The 25,024-nt window shown below is 37.5% G+C and overlaps 1 protein-coding gene across 2 annotated transcripts in view; it reads left to right on the plus strand.

Annotated features, from left to right (window-relative positions):
- The first annotated feature begins 1,264 nt into the window (after nucleotides 1-1,264).
- MICU3 (mitochondrial calcium uptake family member 3) overlaps nucleotides 1,265-25,024 on the plus strand; it is a 54,235-nt gene continuing 30,475 nt past the window's right edge. For both annotated transcript variants that reach the window (XM_048303132.1, XM_048303131.1), the window contains exons 1-6: nucleotides 1,265-1,591; nucleotides 14,010-14,163; nucleotides 17,810-17,841; nucleotides 18,632-18,710; nucleotides 22,050-22,097; nucleotides 23,443-23,525. In XM_048303132.1, the coding sequence (XP_048159089.1) occupies nucleotides 1,298-1,591; nucleotides 14,010-14,163; nucleotides 17,810-17,841; nucleotides 18,632-18,710; nucleotides 22,050-22,097; nucleotides 23,443-23,525 (690 nt within the window). In that variant the 5' untranslated portion in view covers nucleotides 1,265-1,297. The remainder of the gene's footprint in view (nucleotides 1,592-14,009; nucleotides 14,164-17,809; nucleotides 17,842-18,631; nucleotides 18,711-22,049; nucleotides 22,098-23,442; nucleotides 23,526-25,024) is intronic.

A 25,024-nucleotide genomic window follows, 5' to 3' on the forward strand; every position in this document is an offset into this window, starting at 1 on the left:
TTAGTCACTCAGTACAGAGATGTAACTCAGATTTGCAGACAAAGATTTTGCCTGGGAGCCATACATGTAATGTATTTATAAAATAAAGCAGTAGATATAAAAAAATAACAAAAATAGTTTTTGACAGATGGGAGTAATGAAGTCAAGGGAATTACTTGAGAAATGAATTGGCTTACAGTATTCTCAAATATTGAAAGAAATGCAGGAAATCTATCATTCAGCCCAGATACCTGCCTTTCTGCAATAGCTCTGAGGTAACTCAACCTTGGCCACGTTTGCAGTTGCATGATCTGACAGACTGTCAATTGACAAACATAGCCACACTTCTTTCTTGACACATATCATAACCACTGAAATGTTTCTTAGGAACTGAAAATGCATGAGAATGTCTTAAAAGGCATTAAAACAATTTATCATTTGTGTATTTGCTGAAATCTTGTTCATTGTAATATAAAAAGTCATTAGAGATTTGGGGGGGTGGGGGGACAGCAATGATAACTGGCTGAAACTTGGGGAAAAGGTACTCATGTAAAGAAGAAAAAGACTGAGACTGTACCACTGCACAAAATGCCCTAAGGTGTGCCGTGTCTGGAAATGTTTGTATGCAGTTTATGTAAAGTTTCAAGGTAATGTAGACGGTGATGCAGGTTATACCACGCAAGAATGCCCTAACATGAAATGCCTGACACGATGTATTGCCCATCAGCACCAAGCAGAAAAGACCATGCTCATCTTTCACAACTGGTCTTTTAACTAGTACTTGGTTATGCTAAGGAGGCTACCTGTCGCCAAGAATATTTATCGGAGGAGAGGCTGCTGACACGGCAAGGACATCACGGCATCGTGCGGCACACACCCCCGGGAACAAGGTCATGCACTGACGGGGTAAGGCTCTGGAGCACGATGCTGAACACGCGCGGCACCCTCCGTGCGCGCAGAACTGCAGCGAGGCCCACGCACGGCTCTGCCCCGCTCACGGCAGTTCCCACGCATCACCCTGCCAGGCACTCTGGCTTGAACTGCGCGGACCCAGGTCCGTGCCGGTTCCTCGTGTTTGGTCTGGCCACTTCGCATCTCCGCTGCCGCGGCCGCGCCGCGCCGCCGGCACAGCACATCCCGCTGCCTGCCGCTGCCTGTCCCGAGGGCCGGGAGCGGCGCCCGCGGGTGGGCCGGCGGCGGCGCGGGGCGGGGCGGGAACTGCAGGGCCCGCTCGGTTCCCCACCCCTTCCCCGCTTCTCGCGAGGCTTCTGCCGGCACCGGGGGCTCGGTGCGCCGGGCGCTGGGGCAGAGCGGGGCTATGGCCGCCCTGCGCTCCCTCCTGCGGTGGCGCCGCCGCCTGGGGCCCGCGCCCGGCGCTCCGCCGGCCCGGCGGCTGTGGGGCGGCGGCGGCGGGGCCGGGGCGGCGGGGCCGCGGCGGTGGCGGCGGGAGCTGGGCTGGGCGGCGGCGGGGGCGGCTCTCGCCGGGTTCGCGGGGTACCGGCTGTCCGAGCGGCGGCGGGAGCCCTCCCGGGAGCCGGCAGCCGCCGAGCCGGGCGGGGCCAGGGCGCTGCTCCCCATCCCCGTGGCGGCCGCTGCCAAGGAGACGGTGACGGTAGGTGTGTGCGCGCCTCTTCGCAGGGAACCGGCTCTGCCAGGGGCGGCTCTCCGGGAGGGCGCAGAGGTGACCCTGCGTGGAGCCAGCTCCGGGCCGGGAGGCGAGGCAGGGCCCCAGCGGGAGCTGTCACCCGTCGGGAGAGACGGGCTGTCCCCGGAGCGCGGCCGCGGGCGCGCCTTGGCTGCGCGTCGCAGTGTGAACTCTGCGTTTCGCCTGTGGTGCTGTCCTAGTCGAATCCTTCTTTAATAGAAGACGCTGGTTTGCAAATGGAGCAGCTCCGGGCAGCGCAAACCCTGAGTTTCGGTTTATACTCAGGACAATTATCTTTCTAATATGAAATTTCCTGTAGAGTGAAAGGTTTACACTGAACTTCGTAAGAAGTGACAGTATTGAGACAAATAACGGTTCAGTTGGACTAATTCAGTGAAAACACCGGTTGAGTAACCAGGGGTAGCAAGAAACAGTTGTCGTTAACCTGGAAAATGAAGTTTGCTGTGATAGGGATGAACTCCTGCACCACAGCATATGTAACATATGGTAATGATAGCATTGGGGTTTTTTTCATTTAAAAATGTCGAGAGCTGTGATTAGGCAGTTTGTCAGAGTGGCATCTGCTAAGACTGGAAATCAGTGGTGCAAATGGCCTACTTTGTCTATACCAAGTTTATTTTATACTGTCTTTGAGAACAGGATCAACATTTTTGCAGTGGAGGCCTAGTCCTTAAGTATGAATGTTGTTAGCCCTTTTGCCCTGCATCATTAGCTGAAAGGCAGATTCTGTTGGCAGCATCCTTTGTGAAGGCAAATTGAATCTAGTATTTTTGATTATTCATGGTCTTGTGTCTGGAATATGTTACTGTAGCACGGAGGACTGAAGACAAACTGTTTCAGTTTTTCATAGTGTTTTGATTTGACAGAAGTTTACACTGTTTTACTTATCCAGTCTTAATTGTCAGTTTTCTTTAAAGGGAAGTATTGCTGCTGCACCTTTGAAAAGTCAGTGAATTTACTTGAATGTATGATTATGAATTTTCACATGCATCACTATAAAAGCATTGAGGTTGAAAATTAAGGACTAAGTTTATACTTCAATTAATGTAAAACTAAAAACAATTATAAAATGTAATACCTGTGTATAACTATTTTTTGAAGATAAACACTGTCTTGAAGCCAAACAACTTTCTTCTGTGTGGAAAAGGGCTCTAATTTGGTTTTCTATTTGCATAGCAGAAAATTTGAAAGATTAACTTGAAATATGTCTGTTCAGATTGTGTGGACCAAATCCAGACTGACATCTGAGAATATTAGTTTTATGTTCCAGGTTTTTATTTTTGAATGATTGATGTAACTGATTTGAAATTGCATGTGTGTGTGCTCAGGATTCCTGAAAAAATATCCTTTCAGTTGATGCCCCCTACAAATGAGGATCAAATAGCTGTGGAATTTTTGGTCTGAGGTAGAGGGTTCATGTGCTTTTTCTATTATTGACTCTTGTCCTGCCCAATGGCTTGTGGGGAAAGACCGTAGTTTGAAACCAGAGCTAGATGGGGAACCAGCAAGAATAGTTTGACCATGAGCTCTATCTGTGATCCATTTGTAATTGCTCTCTAGACCTGTGATGAGCACCAACTCTTTCACTACAGATTTCTAAAACATTTCCAGAGATGGGAAAAAAGTTGCAAATATTGTGTTCAAATTGCATTGAATGGTATTCTGCAATGGTATTGTATTGTAACATCCTTTATTAGAAGGCTGAATTAGTGTTGCCTGAGTGGCAGTAACTTTTTTAATTCCTAATTTTGAGTGCTGAGTTTTCAACTTTAATAGATTTTAACAGTTTAAAATGTCTGATAACTTTGAAAGTAGAAAATTCTGTCATGAAAAGTCATAAAGTTGTCAGTCTTACTAGGATCAAGGTTGGAGCTCTTGGATCTACTGCAGAGTGTGTTAAGAGTAATCATTGGAGAATCATAACCTGCAGCTTCTGTATAGATGAGTTTGATGGAACTGTGATGCATGTTTTTGTAGGATATTTTTACAGTTTTATCAGGTACTGACCAGCAAAGAATGATGAGGCTCAAGTATCTCGGGATCCTCTCCAGCTGCTTTTGGTTGTTTCTTTATTCCTGATGCACAAAGTCTGGCGCTGTTTTCTGGGGTTTTCTAGGTTTACCCTTACCCCACTTTCCTATTTCCCGAATTCCTCATTTCATTTCCAGTGACAGGCTGCTTTTCATTCCACCAAAGCAAATAATGCATTTTCTTTTTCCTCCCTCCGTCCAAGCCAGTCTTCTACTTCATCTGAATATTTTCATTTGTGTGCTTCTTCCTTAGCCTTTCCTCTAGAAGCATGTTTTTCCCAAATGCTATTTACTGAGATCATTGGAAGCAGGAAGTGGTGTCTCTGCTGTCAGTATCTTAGTAAAGAGATCTACAGCAGCTGGTAGGAGCAATTACACTGAATGTTTCTTGCCTTATCCCTGGGGGACAGAATAACCACTAAAAAAGACCCCAGTACTGACTGTAAAGGCACCAGCCCTTGCAAAACCTGAAATCCTTTCCTTTAAAATGTAGACAGCTGTAATGTATGGACTTGTATAAACATAGACTTGACAGAGAGTCTTAAATTTTTTGATGTTGTGGGGGGGAAATCTATCTCCTCCCATAGTTTTTGTGTTAATTTAAAAAAAAATCCATTCTGAAACATTGATGATGGATAATTTCATTTTTAAAGGTTAAGACATAGTGTGTTTATAACTGAAAACAGTATCACAGTGTAAAGTATTCAGCTATTCAGAGATTTCAGGAGTATTCAGGGTAGTTATGGCTGTCTCACCTGTAGCATTGTGGTTAACCTTGGCCAGCAGGCACCACACTTGTACCACACAGCCACTCCCTCATCTTCCGGCAGTGGGATGGGAAAGAGACTTGGAAGTGCAAAAGTGAGAAAACTTGTGGGTTGAAATAGAGACAGTTTAACAAGCAGAGCAAAAGCCACACAAGCAAAGGAAAATAAGTCATGCAAATAAAGCAAAACAAGGAATTGATTCACTGCTTCCTGTGGGCAGGCAGGTGTTCAGCCATTCCCAAGGCTCCATTACATGTAACGGTGACTTGGGAAGGCAAATACACTGAATGTGTGTGTCCATTTCCTCTTTCTTCCCCAAAGCTTTTATTACCAAGCACAATTATTGTGTGGTATGGAATCTTCCTTTGGTAAGTTGGGGTCAGCTGTCCCAGCTGCGTTCCCTCCCAGCTTCTTGTGCACCTCCAGATGACTCACTGATGGGACAATGTGAGAAGCAGGAGGAGCCGTGACACTGTGCCAGCACTGCTCAGCAATAGCTGAAACATCTCTGTGTTATCAACACTTTTGGTCACAAATCCAAAGCATAGCACCATACCAGCTGCTGTGAAGAAAGTTAACTATGCCAGCCAAAATCAGTACAATACCTGGTACTAGCTATACGTCCTTCTTACTTCTTTGGAGGAATTTTTGTAAAAGTATAATAAGTGAAGTGGCCTTCTTGTTTCATCCAGGCAGCTCCAGTGGACAGTAGAATAGTTTTCTGATACCCCAAGCACTGAAAAACGGGTTAACCTAGTTTACCTTTTGACTATCAAAGAACAGGGTTTTTTTCTGGCAGGTCACCTGCTTCCAGATAATGTTCATATGGCCTGTGAGAGTATTTTGAGGATTGTGCTAGTCCCAGTTAATATCCCTACAGCTGACTTCAGATTCTGTCACTGAGTTGAAATAATGCTTGGCAGTAGTGAGAGAATATTTAAGTATATAAAGTTATCATATATATCTTGATAGTTGGTTGCTTTGTCCTGATTTGTCCTACTACTTTGTCTTCTAGGTTTTATGAGCCAAGAAATTTTAAGAGGGCTTTTAGATTCCAGGACTAATAGTGATGATGACACAGGTGTTGATGGGACACCTTTTTGACCGGTTCAGAAATGAGGCACATCTTTTGAGAGTAACTGGGAAAAAAAAGTGTTTGAGACTTGTAGAGAAACAGTGTGTCAAAATGGTCTGTCTGTCTGTCTCCATGTTCTATGAAATCATTACAGTATGAAACCTGATGAGGAACAGATTTGTGAGTTTATGTACAGAGGAGTAAGAAAATGCTCTTTGGTAAAAGTCAAGTAAGCTCTGAAATGTGTCACCAGCATGGGGTGTGTGGTGTGGCAGACTATTTGATCAGACAAAGATCATGTGATCAGTGCAAAAGTACATTTGCTTGACCAAGCATAACATTTGAGGTGTTCTGATGGAGAGTAAGATTTTTTGCAGAAGCAGCATGAAGCTAAGCTCCCTACAGGATTACCTTTTCCCAGATGCTTTCTGAAAATAACTCTGGACCCGAGGGCTTTATAATGATTACTTGGAGTGAAATCTTGGACACTATAATAAACCAGCAGTTTTAATTCCAGGGGTGCTGCCACAGAACATATCAGAACCAAAGTAAAATTCTGCACTCAGAGCTGCTAGTTTTGTGTCTGAAGATTTTGGTGAAGACTGGGACAGCTCCACTAGCAGACAGCTCCTTTAAAGTCTAGGAGATGGTTGTGCAGAGCAGGAATCTCTTTGAAAGAACTCTTACTTTGACAGAGTGACAGAGTTCCTCAGAGGAGGTAATACTTGTCTTCAAGTTCCTTACTTCCAGAAGTTCAGTGTCATTAGTAAAACTTACTAAAATGGTCTTGGAAATACCAATGATGCCTCTTTGTACTCTGAAGAGATCTTTTATGTAATTATGTTGTCATTATGTAAAGGTAGTGAACTCCAGACCACTATTTATTTTTTTGGGATAGTCTCTGAAAATCACTTCCTTCAGAGATGATTTAGGAATTTAAAGAGGGGCAGGGAGAGACAGACACAGAATGTGTACTTTATCACATTTCTTGAAGGCACATTCATTTCCAGGAGGAAGAAGCTACATACCTCAGATGTTTCCAAAGGGTTTTTTCCTAGTAGCTCAGCAGTACTGTCAAACTCCCACTTTGTGAAAATACTCAATGGTTCAAGTGTTTTTGTTGCAGCACATTTCTAAGTGCATTATGTCATGTGTTTCCATCTCTGTGAAATGAAGAACACTACTTTACCTCCAAAAAGTAAGGGAAGCTCCCCTCGGGAGGAGACTCTCCTGCCTGCTCAAAGAGGATGCTGTTCCAAAAGATGCATGAGCATCACTTTTCCAAAAGCCACTTGCAGCAAATGCTATTTCATAAGTATTGTGCGTTTCATGTCGTAGGTCAGTTGCCAAATGTAGGAAGATGGTTTGCTCTTTGGCTGGTCATATGTGAAGTTCCTTACCAGCGTAATCCTGAGAAGGATACTGCTTGCCAGCCAGGTGTAGTGAGAGCCATGCTGAAGGAAAAGGAAGGTTTACCTTTCATCATTAATTCTGTGTTCTTCATAATGTTAAAAAAGGATGGCACATGTTTGGGACGGACAGATCAGCTACTGGTGTGTTTTAGTGTTGCATGCAGTGAAGCATATGAACATCCGGAGCTGGATATACATACTGACTAAAGCGTCTTGAAGAACTGCTATAGGCGAAGTGGCTCTCGTGTGAAACTAATGCAAGGACTGATACATTAGTTACCCCAAGGATTTCCTGTAACAGAGTTATACCTGAATGTGGCCCTCTTTACAGCATTTTAAACACATTCCAGCTTCCTATGCTTGTAAATACTTTAATATAATAATGTCCTTATCTCAGTGAAGTGGGATCAACTAACAGAATTGTTAGCTGTGCTACATCTAAGTAGTCTGCTAGAAATACAACTTCAGTAAGCATCAAAACAATTTTGTCTACTTTGGGATTTTCCCACACTGGGAACCTGACGGTTAACCTTTTGGCCACCCAGCATGAAAATAGAATTGTGCTACTTTTATCTACATGGGAGTGTATTAAATAAGCCTGAAGTCAAATATAAACGAAGGAAGTTAGGAACAGCATTGCTTTGAAAACCTTTGTATTTTAATAATTTGCACAGATTCTCATTGATGGGAGACAGATTACTTTGCAAGCAAAAATTCAAAGAAAGTTATTCACTTGAAATAAATTAAAGATTAAACTACTGTAGCAAACATATTTTTGACTGCAAGCAAAATGTACCTTTAGTAGTAAACGTTGGCTTCTTTAACTAAAATAGACTCTCCTTTATCTCAGTTGGAAAAAGCAAGAGAACACTGATTTGACTTGGAACACAGCAAAGTTGTGAGATTTTATGTGATAGTGCTGGAGATTTTGCCTCACATGCACACACAGAATGTATATTTTGAACTATTTGTTCTGTAAAATATTTTCCATTTTTTGTGGATATTCTCAGAATCTGGGAGTTGGAGTATTATTCTGGGTTTTGATAATGGATTCTACTAGATTACTTCTGCAGAGCTTTATGAGCTTGTAGGCATCAAATTTTTAATTTCCAAAAATCCTGTATCTGGCATTTAAGCTTATCTCTGTGGGAAAACTAGGTATTTTGTCACGGAATAAAACTTACTAATTACTGACCTAATGTTACACAAGACTCACACTTGACAAAGAACATTTCTTTTGTGTTTTTTAATAAAAAGACTTGACAAAGAACATTTCTTTTGTGTTTTTTAATAAAAAGAGTAATGAGGTACTGTTTTATCTTCTGCACTTTACTCCCAGTGAATTTGAGCCGTATCTTTGCCATTTTTTTATATTTGCAGATAGTTCAGGGTCATAACTACGGCAAAATTTTAGCTATTTTGATGTAACTGTGGGCTCATGCTCTGTGTTAGGCCTTGCATTCTGTTATGACAATGTAAAGTTATTGCATGGGTTTCACTGGAAGGACATACAGGTTAATTCATGTTATGCCAAATTTTGAAAGGAAATGTTTCTGAGGTAAGACAGCCAGTAAGATGAACATGGAACACGGGACCAGAAATGGAGATTAGCCTGTGCTTCAAGGAACTTCAAGGAGTACATGGAGACCTTTGGTGAGAATGATGCCTAGGAAATCCTAAGGCATCAAGAAAACCAGATTTTCAGGCCATTTTGACTTCTCTCTATTGATAGACACGGTACATGAAAGATGAACGCAAAATGGGAATGGGTTTTTAACTCTGAATTTGCTTGATAAAAAGCCTAGATTTTCTTCACTCAAGTTTTTGCTGTGAATAGAGAGAGAAAATACTGAGCGGTGTCACCCTGAAGAGGTTCTGCAAGGAATGCTTTCGAAGTTGATTGACTTAAAAATGTCGATTGTCCATAACAAAAACCTTCATCTAAAGGACTACTGTTTTGTGGCGCATGTGGTGGTATTATTACAAGTAGGGCTTTAGGTGGCCCTCTTTAAATACCATACTTGCAGAAAAGAGTTTTTTAGTAATTATATTAAGTCATTGAAACATGTTAGTGAGAAAGCGTTATCATCATATTTTCATTTGGGTAATAAATTTGAAGCTTCTGAGGCCTTTCCCAGATATTTTAGGCTATTGTAATATGTTTGTAGCATAGATTGACAACAACAGCACAGACAATTGAAGAATGATACTCTCCTTTCAGTGAAGTACCTGCCAAATTACTATTTGGTCTTCAATTTAGTTTTTACTTGCCTTGTTTCAATAAAAAATGTTTCCCTCTGTTTCCTTTGCCTGATTGTGGTGTGTGTATAAGTGTTTAATCTATTTAATCCATTTTAGAAAGAGCTTTGAAATGTCCTCCATGGGAGAATTAGGTATGTGTGTATGCAGTTCTGTGTTAGGGAACAGCAGGAAAATAGGCCAAGATAATTTTTTCTCTTCAGCTGATTTAAACACCTGAAAAAGGTGCTGTGTGCTCTCTGCAGTCCTTCTATAAGAGTATGGTGCTGGAGGATGGGGTGAAATATGGAGCAATAAGGTACCTACCAGAGTTTGAGGGAGGAAGGGCAGAAGCATGATAACCATAAGTTGTTTGATTATAACTGTTAACACTTAAAAATTTTTGAGAATAGAGAAAAGATAATATATTGTTTGTGAACTCTTGCAAGCTTCAGTCTTGCATATTTTTATTTACTTCTTGAGTTGTGAAGTTGGAAGGATGGAAAGTTTATCTACCAGCTAGATTCTTGGTTTTAGCTTTGGACTTTTTTCCCCTGTATTTCTACTAATAAAGCAGGTCAGTGTGTGTGTGCAGGTAAACCAGAGATAAGCAGCTATGCCTAAAATTAAGGTATTACTGTTCTTGGGAGATTTGTGACTTTCTGTGTGAAGGAAATGGCCATGTCTTTTTTAAAAGACAGAGAATTGTAATGTGATGCAAGATGACACTAATTAGTAGGCATGATTGCCAAGAGGATTAGTAAAAATGTAGCATAAAAAGATCTACCTTCATTTGTTTGTCAGAAAGATGTACTTTCATGAAAGTTTTTGAAAATAGTTGGTAATCACAGATTTAGTCTGGATAAGCTCTTGAAACTTCAAATAGAAATTGGAAACTTAGTGAATCCTGTTCACTTCTTCACCAATAGTACCTTCCCTGAGGTACTAAACATCTATTTTCTGTCTCTTGTTCAAAGAATCATAGAATGGTTTGGTTTGGAAGGGACCTTGAAGATCATCTAGTTCCCAACCCCCCTGCCATGAACATGGACACCTTCCACTAGACCAGGTTGCTCAAAGCCCCATCCAACCTGGCCTGGAACACTTCCAGGGCATCCACAGCTTCTCTGGGAAACGTGTGCCAGGGTCTGACCACCATTCTTTTCTTCACAGTAAAGAATTTCTTCCTAGCATCGAATCTTACTCTACCCTCTTTCAGTTTAAAGCCATTCCCTTTGTCCCATCTCTACATGCCCATGTAAAAAGTTCCTCTCCAGCTCTCTTGCAGGCCCCTTGTAGGTCCTGGAAAGATGCTCTAAAGTCTCCCTGGAGTCTTCTCCAGGCTGAACAATTCCAACTCTCTCAGCCTTTCATCACTGGAGATGTGCCCATTGATACAGTAAGACTGCCCAAGATGGGCATAAATATGAAATAAATCAATCAAGAGCAATTGGTGTTATCACTAAGATTTTCACACCTGCCTCACTGCATTATCATTTGCAAATGTTGGGGAAAACAGAACGTGTTTCATTGTTATGTGTTGAGGTGAATTTCTTAAATGAATGCCTGAAGTGCAAATTGAGGTAATATTTTAGAATGTCCTGGTTTTAGATTAGAATATTTGTTAGTTCCCAGTAATTGCAGCTTTTATACAAGAGAGAATGTTTGTATGTTGCATAAATTATTAGGCATAATAGAAGCAGTAAAGCTCTGACAAGAAATTTGGACAAAAAAAATAATGTTATTTCCAAAGATGGTTTTATTTGTCAGTTTGCTAATTGTGTGCCTGGAGTCTTCTGCAGCCAAACTTTGCTTTTACTTGGACATTTCGTGTATGGACCAGTGATCAAATACATGTTAAGCCTTGGTTACATGTATTTAAATTCATATTGGATCAGTAGCAGAAATAAGTTGTTCTAATTATTTCAGATAAAACCACCAAGTTCAAAATAAAGTGGTGCTTTTACTCCTTGGAATAAAATTATGCTTAAGTTCACAGTTTTCCCTCACTTGAAGCAGGTGGAGCTTGCTGCTGGAGCAGGTGGTATTTTCTTTTCCATAATCTGTAAGTTCCTGTGGCCTAGGTTTGAAACAAATAACTGGTTTTTTTGGGCGTAGGTCCAGGCATCTGTCTGACTTAAAAATAACACCACCAGAAGAAAAGTTCTCAGTCAGACTGGTTCCCTTATCCAGTTTGATTCTTGGAAAAGTGAACATAAAGCACCAGAGCAAGGGCATGCAGGTATTGGGCCTTTAGGGAGGTACTCCTCTTTATGAGGGCAGGCTGTGTTCCTGTCAGGTTACAATGATTTTGAGCCAGAGCATGAAATATTGGCATTGCTATATAGTCAGAGGAAAACTAGATTGAAAAATTAGGCAGAAATTAAGGCTTTGCAGACCTGAGTACTGACATGCATCAATTTTAAGCATGTCTTTAAAATTCCATGTTTGCAGTATGTTATTTTATACTTGTAGGAGCATAGAGTCCTTAAGGTGTTGAAATATGTGTCTGAGAATTTAGCAAATGCTTTTCTGAGTGTCTCAAGCGAAATATTAAGCGGAAGTACCTGAGACAGTGAGAATTCCTTGAGAGAGCAAAGAATCTCAACATGCTCTCTAAATACTGACAGTGATCAAAATTAAAATGATATTTGAGAGATACATTATCTAGAGATTTCCATGATTGCGTATGATTGATTTTGACTGATTACAATTGATTATACGTACGGTGTGTGTAATATGGCCTTGAAGCTGTTTCTTTTCTGAAAATTGACTTTGCAGAAATATTGCTCTATTACTTGTGTTTACCACCTGAATGTATTCATGAGCATGTTTGTAGTAGTGATAAAATAACATATGTATCAAAAAAAAGATTATAAAACTTCAAATACAGGGATAATCAGTTTTGTCACTACAAGCTCTGTCAAAACAACTGAGTTGTGTACTTCCCACATGAAGGCATAGCTTGAATGCCACTGGACTGCAGAAGGATCAGTAAGACCAAAATATTCAAACAGTGAGATAGGACAGAAATATTTTGGCTTGCATGTGAGTATGTCAGAAAAGAATTCAGCTTCTGTCACTTTAATATGACTTTGCAGGTCTGGCTGTTGGACTTTATTTTTTTCTCCCCATATTTAATTTGGTAATCATTTGAAGATTATAAAAAAACATGAAGCCATGGTTTAGAGCTGCTTCTCAGGCAGAAGTGCAGAATATTTGTAGAGCAGTCTACTGAAAACTAAATTATAGTATAAGCCTTTCTCTTAATCTTTCTATGAGAGGTTCATCTGTTGAAACATTTTCACACATACACACATGGAGCAATGATTTTGAAAGTACTAGAGACGGTCCAGAAAGAGAAATACACAGTCAATCGTGTTTTGTCCTTATAGAAGGCTGGCTAAAATGTCCTAGATAAGGTATTAAGTAGTAAGACTCCCCTGTAAAACATCATCATTTTTTTTCCACGTAGAAAGTGTTTTATCTCTTCTAGGCACATTCATTTTTGATGCTTCTATAAGACAAATCTAATTTAATCTCCTAGTTACAACTGAGGCCATAAAATTTTGTTTGACTACATCAGTCTCACCAATGGTTTTTTTTTTTAAGGATGTTTGCAAAGCTGAAGAAAAGTGAGCCCAGATCTTTGACTGCTCAATATAAATTTGCTTCTAATTGCTGAAATCTGTAATCTATTCTTAGAAGGGTTTTGGAAAACCAGTTTCTGTTTGTATTTGAGGACAGTTGTCTCAGTGGACAGCCACTGCAAACATCTTCCAACTTATGTTTGGGTTTAGATGCCTCTGAAAAAGTGCATTTGTCTGTTTTCTTAGTTATTAAAAGAAAACATAGTATTAATTGACTTAATGTGTTCCTTAGATAGATGAAGAATTTTAGGAATACTATATGAAATGACAGGAATACTGAGCAAGTTGGGATATTTCATTTATAAGATGCTGCATTCCTATTTTAACGTAATGGGAGAAGTTACCTGTATGATTGCTCTTCCTTCTAGGAAACAGTTGGGGTTTGGTTTTTTTGTCTCTGAAAAAATGTTGATACTTACATTTTCTTCAAGATAATGATTCCACAGAGGAGCTTGCCTCATTATGGGCTAAAAAGAGTTTTCAGATAGCAGTAGCATATTTTCTGTTAAAGGTTTGACAGTGTAACAGAAAGATGTGAGAATTTAGAACATTTACAGTTTTGTATTACCAAGTTTATGTGTAAATCGGCTGGATGGGAAACATACCAGGAACTCCTGACATAAACTCTCATGGTATGTGAACTTAATGCCATATTATACTTTTGTAACTCTGGGGAATTACAATTATGCTCGTCTCTTCTTCAGTTCCCTCAAATATGGTAGCTTTATGCTGGAGTATATTATGGAGGTCTTTTGCCTATTACTATCAACAGCTGCACTCTATATTAAGAAGCAATATAGAAAAAGTATTACTCTGTTCTCTTCTGGAAATATCAGAAAAATGAAATAGTTTTCGCAGAGTTGTTTGAAGTCTGCCTGCTGAAGTTATGAAGACTTCCTTGAGTTAAAGTTGCCCCTTCTACAATTCAGGAACTGAAGTTCTCTTTTTAAATTTTTTTTTTCCTGAGGTTGGGTAGTACTACCAAGTTCAATGCACAAAGATTTGTTGCTAAAGTTGTAGAAGACTGAAAATGATAGAAGTGAAATCCCAGTTGTAGTTTCAGCTCTTACCACACAAAAATATTAGGATGTGTTTGACTTTATGAATTAGCACTTTTATAGCTAGTTCCTTTATGGCAATTGTAAATCATAACCTTTTTCATAGATTAAAACATGTCCTTTTATCTTTGCAGGTTACAGAAAACAGATTAGACCTTGAAGATTTACACCTTTACGCAACTCCGCGGGAGCAACGGTTTCGTAGATTTGCCAGTCTAGAATATGAAGGACAGCTATACATGACTCCATATGACTTCATTCAGGCTGTTACAAGTGATGAACCCAAACGTAAGCAGGAATTTTATAATGCTAAAACTGCTAAGGAAAACGTCTGTGGTGCATGTTATTTTCCTATTTGCTTTTGATTCCTACTTCTGTTTCTGATTGTAGTAAAAAGCATCTTCCAGAATTTTATTTTTAATTATGTTCAAATGCATACCATCAGTATCCTGATTGTTCCTAGATTGTAAACATCTGTATGCTAGTTCAACATTCTTGTCTTAAAGGTTGCAAACAGCTCAACAGTTATGAAAGATGGCAAGTTAATTTGTGCCATTGCACTGACACAGTTTCTTTCTGAGCAGGCCTGCATTGCTGTAAAACTCTTGCTTCCTCTTCTGTATAGTTTCTCTGTAAGCAGGCAACATATGCATTCTCTAAAAGACTTAAGATAACATATATAACTATATAATGGCTTTCTAAAAACATGCTTTGAGTAAGAGTTTCAGTCCCCCAGGGGATCAGCTTTCTACACTTAAACATTGCCAGTGTTAGTACTATGTGTTAATTAATAAAAAAAATAACTATCAACTTTTATTAGGTCATTTATTGTAAAATCTTTGCTTTAAGTGTCAAAGAGTGACTAAACAGTAAGGTGATCCCTTTCTGCTTTAGTTTGATTTCCTGGCCCTCAGGTTTGCAGTTCATTGGTAGCAGTACACGACTTCTGGGGAATGGGAGTATCTTTGCTCCGGTGTTACATGTAGAATCACTCACCTTAGGTTTTCCTTTCTTAAGTCTACACCACAAAGTTACTATAGAGAGCAGTCAAAAGCAGTGCTAAAGCAGGCAGAAGAAGCTTAAAGTTCAGTGCAGATGTTGGATTTTTTCCCCTTTGTTCTCTTAACAGTAATGAAACAAGAGGAAAGAATTCAGCCATGGCACATCAGTGATCAAAACTTCTGTAACATTTGAATAAAGATATAATCTCACTGTAATAGTGAAGGCAGAAGATAGAGCTTAGATGGTGAAAACTTGCAAAACTTTGAAACTCGTACTAGAAAGCAAATCTCTTTTTTTTTTTGCTTTGCAGTTAAAAGAGAGGAAGCAGATTGCTTATCACACAAGTTAATACAAATACACATCAGTGCTTTATATCTGCTCAGACCTTCAGTTCTTCCCTTTTTTGTTTCTGTGGAGTTGGGTTTCACTGTGTATGGTCGTGAAGCATTTGTGCTATATATACTGGACATCATTAAAACATTTTGGTTTAACTCCATTTTATGACAGTTTGATTGGCTAGACCACACTATATGTGTGGTTTGCTATTAAAATTTTTCCATGCTAATGAAATTTCTGCTTCCTCCTCTCACAAAGCGAGTATTCAGATTTTAAAAACAAGCTCATAAGTACATTTTGTTTATCTCATGGCAAAGGAGATCTGGAGTTGAAGAGTCAGGCACCCTTCTGAGTTCAGTGTAGCAAACCTTGTTTCTATTAAAATCTTTTCTGTTCATCCAGTTCACCTCTGAGACCAAAAGCGAAACTAACCTGGATGTCTTTTAGGTTTTTAGACTGGTATCAGAGATTACATAATTATTTTAAAGGATTATAACTAAGTGGATGACTTCATTCCAGTGCAGGTCTTACTGACTGGGACATTGGGACAGAAGGCTGATAAATAGGAAGTAATAGCTGAAATAGTAACAGCACAGATTACAACTTCCAGCTTCTCATCTCTGACTATGGTAATTTTAAACTTTGTACTGCAGCATTGCCAAAGTACCGCTTTGTCTCCTTGGGCAAGTCAATTGTCTGTCTTGCTCTGTTGAAGGTAGTATATTTAAGGAAGGAATTTTTCTATTAATACATTTTAAACATTTTATTTTTTATTTTTGAGGTCATTTTATAAATAACTTGTAAGTTGTATATAATCAGGTCCATTCAGGTTGACATACTAGACCACCTATATTTTGCATAATAAAAAAAGAACATATACCTGGGGTTTTTATGAATGAAGACTAGAAAGGTCTTGAGTTTTGTCAAAAAGCAAAAATACCCTTTGAAGCATAATAATAGAAGCTCTTTATGTCTGCTTTATAGAAAAGCTAATAATACTAGACCTGAATGAGATTTGTGATGGAGTGAATGCGTCTATTGTGATTGATTTACTTTGGAAATCATGTAAACCCTACAAAAGTCAAGAGGGTGTTCACTTCCTTTTTTGATTAAACACTAACTAATATGGTAAGGGTATGTTTTCTTTTATAAAATGTAACTTTTTACTCCAGGCAGTTATTACAAAAAAATATAAAATAAATGCTATAATTAACTTGCTTCTGCCTTTATGGTGCAGGCTTTCATTTGAGAACATATATTATTTTTAAGAGTCATTCTTGATACATTTTATAATCTGAGTATGTGTTTATATGTTTAGAAAGCAAAGTAAGAGAAGAGGAAGTATATTTTGTTCGCCTCAGTGCTAACTATGGTTAATTTAGCCTAATACTGAGCTGCAAGAAGTGTGTATATATATATATATATATATATGCGCATAAATCTTCACTGACTTGCCTAGAAAGAAAATATGTATATAATATATGAGACTGGCAAATTATCTGACTGGAAAATTAGATATATTTGTTCTCCAAGTTCTTTATGATAGGCCTAAATATATATCAATTTATATGGCAAATGAGGTTGTTTTAGGGGATTTTATTTAAAAAATTAAACTGAAAAGCTTATGAAAATCTGTTAGCTTATGTTATGACATTGTTTGATATAACTCCACCATAATTAGAGTGGGATCTGTCAACTGTCTTGTTGCGAACTTTTACCAAGATGTAAAATTAAAATTTCAGTCATTTTCTAACCATGAATTAATGAAAGACCATAGTGAGTAGCTTCAGTATTGTTTTAATTATTTAAGGGAGCATGGAGTTCATTATGAGAGAAGGATTTCTGATTACACATTGCTCTATAAAAAGAAGCCTTTACCCACAAAAAGTTATGGATTTGACCACATAAAATGCTACTGTCTGGACCTTTGTGAATTCTGATATTCACAGTGCCTTATCTTAATATTGAATCTGTACAAATATTTGTCTTGAGAGGGTGATCACAAACCTCACGTTTTGAATTCTTGAATGATTATGAACAACTCTTGTTCAATTATAACTAACAAAGAATTGAGCCTGACAGAGGCTGGAAAAGGAAGCACAAATCTGAGTTAGTAGGAAGGGATGAAGGGTGTCTTAGCACTTGGTGTAGTTTCAAGAGCTTTTTTTCTGTATTTGCTTTAAAAAGTATGAGTAGTCAGTGAAGCAAGGATCATAATCCAGGTCTCCTTACAATCTCCATTTTAATACTACTGCTACTAAATAATAAATTCAGAATATTGATACCATGGGTTAGCATGAATGCCCTCTATTTCCTGTTAAATGTTCTAAGGATGTATTTTGGAGGTTGAAAGTCTTTTCCTGCATTGAAGCAAAGTTGGATTAAAAACTATACATCTGAATTGTTTCTTTAAAGTTAGGACTTCAGGTATGTATTAAGTTAAATGTTTTTTTAATAATATAAAGACAATTACAATCATGAACTGAGGCAAATAATTCTTTGCCTAGAAAACACAGTATAGCTGCAGTCCAATTTTTATGACACCACATTGGCATAACTAAATTCTGTGCATTCATAACTTCTTCTTTTGTTGCAGATGCTAAAAAGTGGCGATCCCTTTCAAAGCAGGTGGGCGGTAATTCCTGTGTGGTCTTACAACCATACATTTTGTTAATTGATTTCGTTTGTGATTCAAATGTAGAGGTGCAGGAGAGTTTAGTTCCTTTATTTTTGTCACTTCAGACTCAGCTGAATCCAGAATCTCAGATACTTTAGCAGCTGTGCCTGTTTTGTTGGATTTACTGACTTTCTCAAGCATCTGTCAGTTTCTCCCTCAGTCCATATCTGACTACATTTCTTAGTGTCAAGGTGTTTCCAAAACTGCCTGAAGTACTTACGCCACTCTCTCCCTTTTGTGGTGTTTAAGTGCCTCTTACTTTTTTTTTTTTTACATTTGTATAACTGCAAAAGAACTCTGTCTGTTTCCCTGTATTTTAAGTACATTCATATTCATGGATGAAGTTCGCTTTAGTTCAGGTCAAGTGTTTTAAAAGAGCAGTTGCTCGAATTTTGTGTGAAAACCTTACTGAAATCCAGGGGGACTTATCCTTGGCTTCAGTCAATATGAGCACCGGTGAGTTATTTCAGCCACAAATACATTGCATGTCTCTCTCCAGCTCAGCAACCACTTAGTATTCATTCAGATGAGTAATTCTTGCAATAATCATGTGTGCAAAAATTTATGGAGTGCTTGAGTACTTCCAAAATCATTGTGGTAACTGAAGTTAAATTAACTGGTAGATTTGCATGCAGTTCCTTGTCTTTTATATTGATATCCTAGAATTTAATCATAATCTGTTAACTACTTCATTAAATACTGAAATATATGCTTTTACATTTTTTAAACCTTATTTTTTAGGAACTGAATCAGATCCTTATGGAGACACCACCAGTTTGGAAAGGATCATCCAAACTTTTCCGTAATCTTAATGAGAAAGGTGATTGAGGAGAATTTATTTTCCTGAACCAAGTTATCACTCTATTTTTTTTTGTGATGATGTACTTTAATCTGAGTCACATTTTCAAAAATAAAAAAGGGCTTGCTGTTGCTTTCTGCATTTTACAGCATGGAAAAGTTCCATGTAGTGTCTACAGTGTTTTAATGATGCCATCTTACAACTAGCCTCTGTAAGTGATTGGGGACTCTGAGTTTTGTTAAGCTGATGTTTGAATATTTCAGGTTCAGTTTGTTGCCATGAATGATCTCTGGACTATAGACAGAATATTCCAGTAAAGAAACAATATCTCTTTACTTCTTTCCAATAGGTTCAATAATGTGATTATTTCTAAATACAGTAGTGGTATCTTTGATCACTGAATAAGCATTTAGTACACAACACAAGGAGAGTTTCAGAAATGTTATATATATTCCTTGAAACTCTGCAGATGAGGGCTTTGATAGCACTTAAAACTCACACTGTTGGTAAGTGGAGAATCACTCCTGGTCTCATCTGTTGTATTTTTTTCTTTCTTAATAAGCTCTATTGCTTCAAAACAAAAAAACATAGGGAAATAAAACAAGGATGGCTTTACAGACATTTAAAAGCTATTTATAATAAATAATCTGTATATTTCTTTGCTTATATTCAAAATGGCAAAGGTCTGGTGGCACATTTGAAGTATTTTTAAAAGCAGGCACAAGTCCTTGTGATAAAAGAAAGATGCTTTATGGATGTTTAAAATAAGCACGCAAGCAACAGAATTCCAATCAAATGTGTGCATGTAATTGATTAATATAATTCAAATGCAGCTCAAATTTATTGAAGGGGTAAGTAGTATGGACCTACTCTCAAAGGAGGCTCTCTAGTGCATGGAGGCGCTCACTTTTTTTTTCTGAGTCTGCAGTCAGGACTCCAGAGAGGCAGAAATTGCCACATCTTTGCATTGTATTTCAATGTACTTCTTTGCTTTAGGCTAGTTTCTATATAGGCAGAAGAGTTAACTTTTGAAATATTAATTGCATAAAAATTCAGCTTCAGAATCTGTTAAATCCATACATTATCAGATTTAAAAAATGTATCTAGGTGTTGCTTATTAAGTCTGTAATAAAATGTCTGCAAAATGCGCAGTCATGCGTATCTTACTCCAGTTTTCTGCCAGTGAAGTTCTACAGAAGTTGATGGAATTGGTAGGACTCAAACTGTCCTAAAATAAGATGGTAAAATTAGTAATTGGCTTTAGCACTTGGATATCTTTTCAGCATGTTTTATGAAAAAGTGAGTTCTGTTGTCCAGTTTTATAGATAATACTAGTAAATATGATGGGTCTTATGACCGATTACTTAAACTGGTGAAAGAAATGGAAATAGAATTCAGGTCTCCTTAGTTATAATTTAGTCTTTGTTTTTTTGTTTCTTACTCATTTTTTTTAAAACATGCACATATGAAGCAAGTAGCAAAAGCCTATGTCCATTTATTTTGCCATGGATTTATATAATTCAGCTGAGGCACTCAGATTTATCCCATTGACCTTAAGTTTTTATTATGTTTTACCCTTGAGTGCCCTCCTGCTCTTCTTTCTGATCTTAGTGTAAGTTTTTTTCCCTTCAATCATCATTTCAGAGCCCCTCTCCCATAACACTCAGAGCAATCAACCAGAACTATCTGTCTGCAACTACAATATGCCAGTACAAACAAAAGGAGAGAAGGCTTTCAAGGCCGTTTATATTGCGTTCTTCATACCTGTGATGGACTGCTTGACAACTGCACTTTCTTCCTGTTTTACAACAAAGAAGGTGCCGTCAAGAAACCAAAAATATATATTTACATTTATTGACTGGCTATTAAAGAATGTTTTCCATCACTGAATGAGAACCTTTGAGGTATCTGATTTCTTGATAGATGCTTGTCCAAACAGATTCAAGCAGGCCTTTGAAAACTTAATTTCAGCAAGCTGCTGTATAAAATCAAGAAGATAAAGCATAGAGCATGTGTTACTTAAATGCCTGTATTTAAACATTGCTAATCTTCAGTAATGTGTAAATTGAGGAAAAGAGTAGGTGGTATTAAAAAATTCTGAGGAACCTTCCTAAGTAGATCTACTAGCAGTAATAAAATCCTGGTTCTGAAGATTTAAATTTGCTCTTGGATCAAAAGATGGGATATGGAAGTAAAATCCACATGAATGATACAATGTTTTGAGTTTTAATTGTACAGGTTTCTCAGTGCAAAAAAAATCAGATGACTGTTTACATAGTTCGTCACATATTCAGTTAAGTCAGATTTTAAAAGATATTTAAACATCCAAAGATGTGGCTGTTTTTGGAAAAACTTTTGCACCTGACTTGGACTGAAATCAAGGAGACAGCCAGCAACTTTTGAAAATCCTAGCTGATAGACATCTTTACTCTCAGGCATCTAAATACTTTTTTTTTTTCATGCTTTTGAAATAATCTAATATTGTGGACTGACTTAACACTCCTTGTTTTGGAGGACAGACAAAACCAATTTGTTAGAAATCAGGAACAAGTTTTCCTAGTTGAGCCTCAAAGATTGTTGGAGCTAAGGGCTTTTGGGAGAGCTGCAAGCCATTGTTTTCAGTTCTTACTGAACTGTGAGACACTTCTCTTCATTGCTGCTCTGGACATTCTGCAAGGTTGTCTCTGTACCCCTTGCTCCAGAGCTGGAAAGCACAAGTACAACTTATGGTACCAGACATACTATTTGGGTACTGACTTCAGCTCCAATTTAAATTTTGCCTTAATAATTCCTGAAGAGAAGAGGCAGTGCCGTTCCACAGTGTGGTTCCCTTTTGTAATCTTGCAAAAAAACATGAGATAAAGTTTTAAGGTAATATAACACATGCATTTACAAAGCACATATTAAAGTCAAGAACTGTGTTCAAATGGTGTGTATCAGGAGGAAGCCCTATTAATGTTCTCAAAGTAAATGTTTTCATACTGTTAAAGAGTATTATCATGAATGGTGGGGTTTTTGGAAAGAAAATTGAATAAATCATTTATATTAGCTTTTAAGAGTCTAGCCAGATTTTGTTTAATGAGCCATGCTCCATTGACTGTTGTTTTATTTGCCATGTTTAATGTACTCCTTCCCTGAAATACTAAAATACAAACCCCCCAAAAAAGCCCCAAACCATAGATTAATATTGTAGACAAATAACTTATTGACCAGGTTGAATAGTTACATGCATACAAGTATTAATATGCATATGCACATGTACAAAAATTCTCCTTATATATGGATTTAATGTTTTCAAGTTTAGGATGTGAAGATAAGGTGAAACTAACATGGCATAACTTTTTTTTTTTTTGTCTTCAGGTGTGATATCTTACACAGAATATTTATTCCTCTTATGTATTTTAACAAGTAAGTATTTTTGGAGAGAAAGTCTAAAAGATTCCTTAGAGTTTCAAAGCTCTGAATGTGTTGTGTGTTAAATTACACTTCCCCTCCCTGCATATAGAAAACTACACCATCCATCTGAACCTCTTTTGCCCTTCTAGAATCTTGTGTAAATAAATGCTTTAATAAATGCTTTAAATAAATGCTTTATTTAAATTCATTCTTATCTAGAATACCTTTTAGTGACTGTTGAGGAAGCTGTGCCATACGCTCCAGCTAAACCCCAGTCAAGAGCTTAAATTTATTTTCTTGTTTGAAATTCCTACAAAATTTGTAGCTAAATTTGCTGACGTTCATAAGGGACAATTTATATAGGGAGAAGAGAAATATACACATTGTTACTGATTTGTTTCACCAATTAGTGGATAATGGATAACATCAAAGAGTCAATGGTAAAATACAAAGTATTTGTGTCAGAAAACACTAACAAAATTGAGTAATGATTCTTCTATCACCCATAAAACTGAAGTAGAATAACTCAGAGTAAAATAAGCCTGATGCAGACTTCTATGTTTTAAGAGGAGCTTTCTGGGAAGAAGCAAAGGATTTTACTTGTCTTTCACTTGTATGTAATGAAACAATTTCTATTGGTTTCATTAGTGGGGGGTTTTTTTGGACATGAACTGGATTCCTTTTATGAATCAGAGCTGGAACTTGACTCTGAACACTTAGTATCTTCCACTATGGGATCAATGGACATTTGTCTATTATTTCTTTGTTATCGGAATGAACTTTTGGCCATAATTCATTCATACTGCAAACCACTGGGTATCCCCAAAATGTTGCCTAAAGGCTTTACTTAAAGTTACCTTCAAAGTTGCCATGTTTCAGAAATAATTTAAAATTTTAATCTGATTTCAAATTTCAATGGCTCTAAGGATGTAAACAAGAAAATGCTGGGTGTCTTTCAGCATGACATTTATTTTGACCAGAAGTTGCATCCTCTTTTTCAAAATCTTTTAAAGTGTCTTTTAGAACACTGTGTTTTCTTAGAAAATTTCTTTTCTTCATATCTGTGTTTGTAACATAAAATGGACTCTACTATTAACTAACACTCTTTTATGAGATATTATTCTTGGATATTTCATGTTCTGTTTCTACTTTTGTGAGCATGCCTTCTGTTTGAATAACATGGGTTATACTGTTTTACAGATGTTATGATTTGCATTTACTGTGTACACAAATACCCTGACTTAAATTAGTTGGGGGTCTGGCTTTTATGCAGGGACACCAAATAATTTCTTAGAGTATTGCACTTGCTTTCTTTCCAAGGAAATAAATAATTGAATGTTTGGCCTTTTTTTGGCAGAGCCGCATGCAGGTTTTAGAATTGCTTTCAACATGTTCGATACTGATGGCAATGAAATGGTGGACAAAAAGGAATTCTTAGTGGTATGTATATTTGCAGTTTTTGATGTAATCTTGAAATTAATGTGGTGATGTCAGTAGTCATGAGAATACTATCTACATTGCTAGCTATTCTTCACTGAATGTAGTTGTTTATTTGCCTCATTTAAAATAAATAGTTATTATAATATAAACTGAAAACAGAAGCTCCTTCTTAGAGTACACAGGAGTGTTGTATGTAATTATTTTTGAAGCTTTATTCTAATTTTTATTCCAGATCTTTTTAATTGCTACTGTAGTCACAGACAGTTAGGCTGTTAAAGTAATAGAAATGTTTTCATGGCTAGGAGAGTTATTTAATTACTCTAACGATGAAAGGACTTGTAAAAGAATCTTTTGCTGGGAGACCACCTCACTTTGCCATTCATTCTCCTGATAATCGCAAGTGACCTGAAAATAATTGACTGACATAATGTGACACTATCATCTGTTTTGGACAAGATTTGTAATGAAATAAAACATACCGTGCATATATCTACTTCAGCCCATAAATCCATATGCTGAAGCAATTTGCTAAGCTGGGGTTCAGTGAGTTCTCTTTAAGGAGAATATTCTCAAAAGTGAAATTGACTTTGACCTGAATGATTTCCACAGGCTTTGGAGCAGTTGGCAGGATATCTAGAAGTAGATATCTTGGCAGTAGTTTGGTTGTATCCAAGGTTTTGTTACACTACTAATTTGAATGACAGTATTTTTCAAATTAGAGCTTTACTCTGTTGATGGCTTGGAAACAGCAGTTCTGTAAATTCATCTTATTAATTATTTAAGAGGAGTTTATTTTTGGGGGGTTAGAAATTGAAACAGTTAAAAGCCCGGACTTTGAAAGAGAAATTCACATGTTGAGATTTGAAAATGAAGAATAATTTGGCACTTGAGGGAAAATCTTTGAAAATCTTAAATCATCCACTATATATTCCTTTTTATCATGATAAATCTGATAATTGCATCTTAAAATTTGAATACTTCATAAGTTTTCAGGTAGTAGGATCCACCAAGTTCAGGAAAATGATCTTTGCACTAAGAGGGCTATTTGCGATTTATATTCATTTAATTTATTTTCTGATTTCAAAAGAAATGGGAAGAATAATTAATGCCATTCTAAGTGATGTCAGTGTTTGATCACTTAAAAAAAAAAGAGAAAGGCAGAAAATTGACCACTCAAAGTTAGGGCTTCTGAGTGTACAGTGACTATGTGGCTTTATGTTAAAAAAAGTGCACCATAAACCAGAGATCTAGAAATTGTTAGTGTCAATAGGCAGCAGCTGTCTGGGATTACACTGAAGCACTCAGTTATAGTTGTGAACATAGGTTTTGACATTTCTTTAGAAATTAACATTTAAAATGTTGTGGTTAGTGGTGTAGACAAGCTTTCTGAAGACTACGCAAGACCTTCATTTTCTACTGAACAGACAATATAATAAAACAGTTACAAGAATTAAATCAGATGTTGAAAAAAAGATATTTGTGTAAAAGACATACATTTT

This window comes from Corvus hawaiiensis, chromosome 5 (genome assembly GCF_020740725.1).
Source record: "Corvus hawaiiensis isolate bCorHaw1 chromosome 5, bCorHaw1.pri.cur, whole genome shotgun sequence".
Taxonomy (NCBI): Eukaryota; Metazoa; Chordata; class Aves; order Passeriformes; family Corvidae; genus Corvus; species Corvus hawaiiensis.